Source organism: Cetorhinus maximus, unplaced genomic scaffold, assembly GCF_964194155.1.
Source record: "Cetorhinus maximus unplaced genomic scaffold, sCetMax3.hap1.1 HAP1_SCAFFOLD_196, whole genome shotgun sequence".
NCBI classification, from domain to species: domain Eukaryota; kingdom Metazoa; phylum Chordata; class Chondrichthyes; order Lamniformes; family Cetorhinidae; genus Cetorhinus; species Cetorhinus maximus.
Genome location: NW_027596175.1, coordinates 286540 through 294836, shown reverse-complemented (window position 1 = coordinate 294836; position 8297 = coordinate 286540). Strand labels below are relative to the sequence as shown.

Genomic DNA, 8297 nt, shown 5'->3' with positions numbered 1-8297 from the left:
TCAATTCTAGAAGTAGCAAAGTCAAGAATGAGGGTTTTTGCAGCAGATGAGCTGAGACAGGTGCAAAGATGTTTCAGAGGTGGAAATTGGCTGTCTAGGTGATGGCGTGAATAGGTGGTCTAAAACTCATCCTGGGGTTGAAAATGACACCAACATTTCAAATAGACTGGTTTAGTCCCAGACTGTTATTAGAGGAGGGATGGAGTCAGTAGGTAGGGAATGGAGTTTAGAGAGGGGGCCAAAAACATATGGTTACATTGTCTTCCCAATATTTAATTGGAGGAAATTTCTATGCTGGATGTCAGATAAACAGGCTGAAAATTTAGTGGAATCGAGAGAGGCAGTGATGAGGTAGGGCTAGAAGTACAGAAAACAATTTCCACACAAGATCTCAAAAAGTAAATGAATAAGCAGCCAGATAATCAGTTTTGATAGTGTTGGCTGGCGAAGTGGCATCGACCAAGACTTGCTGCTCTTTTGATATCATGAAGCTTTCACAGGCAGATGGATGGATTTAATCTACAGCATTACAGTAAGCATTAGCTAGAGCTGTATAGAAATGAGTAAAGGGGACATGCACTCAGTAGCTAGGATTTCTGTGACATAATGGCTATTTATGGTAGAATAATGGTGAGAGTTGTAGGTGCAGGGTGTACGAGAGGGAGATGGCATGAAATGTGGTGCACTGATTGTAGTAATTGAAGGAAATTAAGCAGGGAGGTTGCAGATGGTGGTGGTGTGAGCAGGCTGTAAGGGAGTTGAGTTAGGATTGTTAGTTCGACACCACTCCTTTTGCTGCATTCCAGCCATGTCCTCAGTGCAATGCTCCTGGCATTAATCTCTTCTGCAACCTCTTCCAATTGGCAGTAGAGGTGTTGCCTGGAGGACATTCTGTTACCTGGGTTGGGGTGTGATGTAGGTGGGAGTGGTGGGGGCCGGTGGAAGAGGAGAGGAACAGAATCTCTTGCCTCATGACAACCATCTGGGCCAAAACTTCTAAAGTGGCACTGGAGATCTTGGGGATCTGATCTGTACCCATTACTTTCTTCTATCGCATTCCCTGATGTAGGCAGCCAGACTATATCTCCTCTTTCAGACCCGATATCTGTGTCTTAAGTGCCATCAGTCAAACCATATACCCCCACCACCAAATAGGTGTACAGCCAATGACTAGCTGACTGGAGGCCTGACTCGTGATAATAAGATGGCAGCACCAATTTTATAATCCTGTAATAACAAAGTAATTAAGATGGTTCACAAATGCACATGAGGATGCAATTTTTGAGTACTGTCAGGTGTCAAAACAACTAGATTATCAGGAAGCCTGTGGGTTTAAGTGATTACTATTTTGTCTGTAAGTTGAGAAGTTTGTTTACACGCTGATTGCCAAATTATTGCAAAAACATATTTGAACACCAAAGGAAAGAACATCTCTAATTTATGAGTTATTTTTAAGGGAATTTATTGTCTAACATAATTATACCTATTGCATTCACATTTAGAAAATGTAATTAGTTTTTGCCCTGGCTAGAGATTATGAGATAAATTGCCCACCGTTACAAGTTATGACATTAAATTCAATAAATCTGGTCATTTTATTTTTGTTCTAAAAACCCAACAAGTTTACTAATATCCTTCAGGGAAGGAACCTATCACCCTAATCTGGTCTGCAGCTCTTAGTTAGTGATCACTAAGTGTTTGGTTATTAATTTCTTCTGAAGTGGTCGATCAAGCCACTCAGGTGTACAACCACTGGACAGAAGAAGGATCCTCATTGCATCTCAGGATGAATAGGGATGGGAAATAAATCTAGCCATGCCAGTGTCCCACCTGAGAAAAATAAAAACATCTCCAAAGTACATCTCTGAAATTATTTGAACATCTCTCTCATAGGTGTCACACGTATTAAACTTACCCATAATTCTTCATCCCTGCTTCATTATGTACAAATTTTGGTTTGCTTTGGGGGTTTAATGTATGAAGGGCTGAATCTTACAAAGTGTGGCAATCACCGCTGGATAGCCACTCTGTTCCTATTTTCTTACACTAAGGTGGAGCTCTGCATTTCTGGCCTGGCCTTCTGAATGGACCTGTTCAGAAATGCAGAGCGTACCTATTCTTGGAGATCTTCTTTGTATTGCAGGATCGTCAGGGGAAGCCACGCTACGCCCCTTTTGACAGCACTAGCTGCCGCATTTTGGTAAGTCTTCATTCAGTAACACACTGAAAAACTTTGGGGCATTTGAATAGATTTTTCCCTGTGAAATGAGTTAGGGAAGGTGGGTAGGGTGGCAGGGTGGTAGGTGGCAGGGTGGGTAGGGCGGTGATGTTAGGTCAGGGGTAGTTGGAGGGTCGGGGTGGAGTAAGAGGGTCAGAGTGATAGTGGGAGGGTCGGGGGGGGTGGTTTGGAGGGTCAAGCGGGGTCAGAGGTTCGGTGGGTCAAACGGGGTCAGGGAGTCAGACAGTTAATGGAGGTGTCAGTTGTATAGTTACCCAGGAGTTAGACATGGTTTTTTCCTGTCTAATAGTTCCTGGGTAGCTATCCAGTTAAGAACTGTCGACGTGACATTAGCCGTCTCAATTTCTCTGCTCCTCTCACCCATTCTAATCTGTCTCTCTCTGAACTCACTGCACTCCGTTCTCTCAGGTCCAACCCCAACATTGTCATCAAACCCGCTGACAAGGGTGGTACTGTTGTTGTCTGGCGCATTGACCTCTACCTCGCGGAGGCTGAGCGTCAACTCGCAGACACTTCCTCCTACCTCTCCCTGGACTATGACCCCACCACAGAACATCAAGCCATTGTTTCCAGGACTGTCACTGACCTCATCTCCTCTGGAGATCTTCCTCCCACAGATTCCAACTTGATAGTCGCCCAACCTCGGACGGCCCGCTTCTACCTCCTACCCAAAATCCACAAACAGAACTGTCCTGGCAGACCGATCGTGTCAGCCTGTTCCTGCCCCACGGAACTCATTTCTTGTTATCTTGACTCCCTTCTCTCTCCCCTTGTCCAGTCCCGTCCCACCTACATCCGTGATTCCTCTGACACCTTACGTCACATCAACAATTTCCAGTTCTCTGGCCCCAACCGCTTCTTCTTCACCATGGATGTCCAATCCCTCTACACCTCCATCCCCCACCAGGATGGTCTGAGGGCCCTTAGCTTCTTCCTTGAACAGAGGCCCGAACAATCCCCATCCACCACTACTCTCCTCTGTCTGGCTGAACTTGTTCTCACACTGAACAATTTCTCCTTTAACTCCTCTCACTTCCTCCAAATAAAAGGTGTGGCTATGGGTACCCGCATGGGCCCCAGCTATGCCTGTCTCTTTATGGGGTATGTGGAACATTCCTTGTTCCAGTCCTACTCCGGCCCCCTCCCACAACTCTTTCTCCGGTACATCGATGATTACTTCGGTGCTGCTTCATGCTCTCGTCGGGACCTGGAAAAATTTATTAATTTTGCTTCCAATCTCCACCCCTCCATCATTTTCACATGGTCCATCTCTGACACTTCCCTTCCCTTCCTTGACCTCTCTGTCTCAATTTCTGATGATAGACTGTCCACCAATATCCATTACAAGCCTACCGACTCCCACAGCTACCTCGACTACAGCTCCTCACACCCCGCTTCCTGTAAGGACTCCATCCCATTCTCTCAGTTCCTTCGCCTCCGTCGCATCTGTTCTGATGACGCTACCTTCAAAAACAGCTCCTCTGACATGTCCTCCTTCTTCCTTAACCGAGGTTTTCCACCCACGGTCGTTGACAGGGCCCTCAACCGTGTCCGGCCCATATCCCACGCATCCTCCCTCACGCCTTCTCCTCCTTCCCAGAAGCATGATAGGGTCCCCCTTGTCCTCACTTATCACCCCACCAGCCTCCGCATTCAAAGGATCATCCTCCGCCATTTCCGCCAACTCCAGCATGATGCCACCACCAAACACAACTTCCCTTCACCCCCCCTGACGGCATTCCGTAGGGATCGTTCCCTCCGGGACACTCTGGTCCACTCCTCCATCACCCCCTACTCCTCAACCCCCACCTATGGCACCTCCCCATGCCCACACAGAAGATGCAACACCTGCCCCTTCACTTCCTCTCTCCTCACCGTCCAAGGGCCCAAACACTCCTTTCAAGTGAAGCAGCATTTCACTTGCATTTCCCCTAACTTAGTCTACTGCATTCGTTGCTCCCAATGCGGTCTCCTCTACATTGGAGAGACCAAACGCAAACTGGGCGACCGCTTTGCAGAACACCTGCGGTCTGTCCACAAGAATGACCCAAACCTCCCTGTCGCTTGCCATTTTAACACTCCACCCTGTTCTCTTGCCCACATGTCTGTCCTTGGCTTGCTGCATTGTTCCAGTGAAGCCCAACGCAAACTGGAGGAACAGCACCTCATCTTCCGACTAGGCACTTTACAGCCTTCCGGGCTGAATATTGAATTCAACAACTTTAGATCTTAAACTCCCTCCCCCATCCCCACCCCCTTTCCGTTTCTTTCCCCTCCCTTTTGTTTTTTCCAATAATTTATATAGATTTTTCTTTTCCCACCTACTTCCATTATTTTTAAATCTATACCTGTAATGCCCTGTCAGTCTTTCCACCCCACCCCCACTAGAGCTGTACCTTGAGTATCCTGTCTTCCATTCTTAATTAGCACCTTTCTTAGACAATATCACCACCTTCAACACCTCTTTGATCCTTTTGTCTGTAACATCTTTTGATTATCTGCTCCTATCACTGCTTGCTTATCTCCACAATCACCACACCCTCAACTTCTCTCTCTCCCCCCGCCCCCCACCACCTTAAACCAGCTTATATCTCATCTTTCTCCTAACTATGCTTCAGTTCTGCCGAAGGGTCATGAAGACTCGAAACGTTGACTGATTTCTTCTCCACCGATGCTGCCAGACCTGCTGAGTTTTTCCAGGTAATTCTGTTTTTGTTTTGGATTTCCAGCATCCGCAGTAGCTTTTAGCTTTTTGTTTTTATCCAGTTAAGTAGGTCAGAACCCTCCCAAGCCTCCGACTCTATCTCAGAATTGGAGGCTTTTTTGGATGTTCTCAGGGAGCAGGGGAATTGCCCATCAGAAGTTGAAATTTCCTGGACAAACCCGCAAAGTACTTGCATTGGGATTTCCGAGGGTTCAGTAGTACAACCTTGGGGGTAAGTCCAGACTCCAACCATCCGGAGACTGGAAGATCTGTGCCATTGTTTGCTATGGCCATCTTCATATTTTATATAAAAACTGCTGGGAGAGAAAAGTTTTGACTGAGGAACCAAAGTGAAAGGGAGGGTCAAGGTAGAGGGCAACATAAGATAGAAGAATAGGAAAAAAAGAGATAAATTAAGAAATATTGTTTAAGTACCAGCAAAAGAGGATTTTTCAAACCCGTAGGAGAGAAAAACTGAGGAAATTAAGGAGCTCCACAGTATTGAGGTCCTGAGAAAATATAAATGAGCAAAAGGTGATGCCATTGCTCTTGACTTCAACTCAATGGAAATGCAGGAAAGAGTAGGATGGCATATTTGTAGCTTATGATAAACAAGTTGGACCTTACAACAGTTAATTAATTCGAGTTATGACAACATTATGGAGCTTTGAGGAAAAAGAATAAGTCCTATGCTGCCAATTAAGTTCAATGTTTAAGCCCTGGATCACAGTTAAGAAAAGAATATATTAATGAAGTTGCTATAGATCTCCTTGGTCTCATAACGGGCAACTGCTAGTACCTTTCTGTCAGTTCACAGGAATCAGCTCCATTTATTTTGCTATGGTGAACATGCTGGTAGCTGTGGGCATTTCTGCTCTCGCTCCTCTCTTTACTGTCATGTATATTTGAGGGACCATGATTCTGATTGCCACAAGCTTGATAAAGTGTTAGAATCACTGGTATAAACATAATGCCATGAACTGCACCAAAAAATATGACAAGAAACATGATCTTAAAAAATGTTCTAAATATGTAACTTCCTGCAACAGACAACACTGCAATACCCATTATAGTTGAAAGAGCACCTTGTAGAATGGGATAGCCAAGAGAGTACAGTGCATCAATAGCTCGTTCATTGGCACTTGTTTTATCATTTGAAACAAATGCATATGAAATATGAGCTGTAAAGTCCACAGAAAATCCAATACAAATAACCAAATTAATCATAGATATAGAATCTAAATTGACACCCCAGAAAGCCATAAAACCAGCCACGCCCACTAAAACTGATGCAATGGCAAATGTTACCCATAAACAACAAACTGGATTAGGTATTAAGAGTAAAGAAATGACCAACATGACAGCAGTTGCCACAGTTATATTCTGGACTGTAGTGGTCACAATTACAAGAAATTGATCAAAGTAAATGAATGCTGGATGATACACAAGCAAAGGGATTCCACATTCCCTTGCCAAGTTTCTTAATTCAATCAACATGTTTTTTTGATCAAATGAATCACTGACATTCACAATTTGAATGAAAAATCGTGATGCTCTAATGCTCATTTTATCTTCTGAGAGTTCAATATCTTGTTGAAATGTAGGGACAAAGTTAAACAATTTAGATAAATTTCCAATGAATGTTTTGTTCTCCCTTATATCTATTGACATCTTTTCAGCACGGTCAATGTACATACGAAGCCAGGACTCTGACAACTCACGGTCTACATGTGTGCTGTTTTCCAAGCTGCCCATACAGGTTTCAATTTCATCTTGAATGGTGGAATCCCAATATTCCACAGATTCAGTGACAGTAACCATGACTCGTGGTCCATATTCTGAGAAAAAATCACTTTCATCATCATAGAACTTAATCACATATGAATCATCAAAGGCCAGATTTCTGAGATCGATTCCTTCTTTGATGTGTAAACAGCCATAAATACTGCCAGTCAAATATCCAACATACAGGAGCGCCACAATTGCCTTGGTCCATCGGTTTGTAAGGAATGGACCATAATATTTCTTAAAGAAAAAATAAATTTTATGTTCTGATTCTGCACCTGATTCCTGATTGTAAGTCCCACCTACACAACATAATCCATAGAGTTTAGATTCTCCAGGTTTATGATCTTCCTCAACCTTCCTGAACGTCAGCCAATGCTTGTTACTGGCTTCTCTTCTTCCGTTCAATGCGAGAACAGCTCCAAAAAATGTAATGTTGTAAATGAAGCAGAACAGAACAGTTGTGCCTGTGTAAACACAAAATGACTGCACGGATGGAAAAGGTGTCATGACACCAATATAAAAGGCCAAAACATTAGTCAGAGTGGTGATTGTAATAGAAACAGCTGCTTCAGCGTAAGTCTTTGCCAGGCGATCTTCAACTTTATCACGCACTTTTGTCTTTTGCCAGCTAGCGAGCATAATAAACATATCGTCCACACCAATACCTGTAGACCAAATGTCACGTATGATAAATCGGCCATTAACATGTTCGGCTTTTAATATTTTTAGTGTAGTGCTCTAGTAATTTAATAAAAGAATATTTCTTTAAAGAAAAGTACGACTGACTTTCTTTTTGCATTCAGGGTATGTGGCCACATATGCAATTTGTCAAACAGTTGTATAGAGCACTACCATTAAGTGTAGGTGCAAAGTTTGAAAATAGTAACAAAAGCAGAAGACTGACTCTACTACACAATTAAGAGTTGCAGTAGATTTTTTTGTTCATTAAAAGTGCTACTTCGTACTTTTTCCTGTTATGTGAATAGATAATCCATAGTAGGCAATTTTCATGGATTTTCCTGCAGAATTCTGTTAGGAATAAAATTAATTGAAGGAAATTATTATAATCTATTGAAATAAGGAATTGCCTCAATCGAGTTAAAGCATGCAGAAATTGTTTTAATTTCTTTTGCAATATTTTAAAGGAGCAAGATTTGATCTTTTTGTAGTTTTGTGAGAGAAATCCATCCATCTTCTTGGCTTTCATGTAGCCTGGAAGCAATCAGAAAGGGAGGTCTTTTTTTCTGTTCTGGCTTCTCTGGTGCTAAGTTTGCATCTGTATTTCCTAATAGTCTAATGGAAGAATCGAGTTCTTAAATAGAGTGGTCTGGTGACACCTGGAGCTATATAATCCTGTGTCTGACGGCTAAAGAGAAATCATTGAGCTAAACTGTCATTGCCTGATATTGAGTTTTTTTAACTAAATACTTTCTTAACATTATACATTGTGGAAAACAGCTCTTGGATAGCTGAATGTTTATTTGAAAATAACATCATGTCTCAATGGATGGCATTATTGTCTGTCAAATTGTCTCAAAGTATTAGAGACAACTATTAAAAGCCAAC

The 8297-nt window shown here is 42.8% G+C and overlaps 1 protein-coding gene across 2 annotated transcripts in view; it reads right to left on the bottom strand.

Moving 5' to 3' along the window:
* Positions 1-5004: 5004 nt before the first annotated feature.
* LOC144673002 (patched domain-containing protein 3-like) overlaps positions 5005-8297 on the bottom strand; it is an 84244-nt gene continuing 80951 nt past the window's right edge. For both annotated transcript variants that reach the window (XM_078535003.1, XM_078535002.1), the window contains exon 6: positions 5005-7396. In XM_078535003.1, the coding sequence (XP_078391129.1) occupies positions 5736-7396 (1661 nt within the window). In that variant the 3' untranslated portion in view covers positions 5005-5735. The remainder of the gene's footprint in view (positions 7397-8297) is intronic.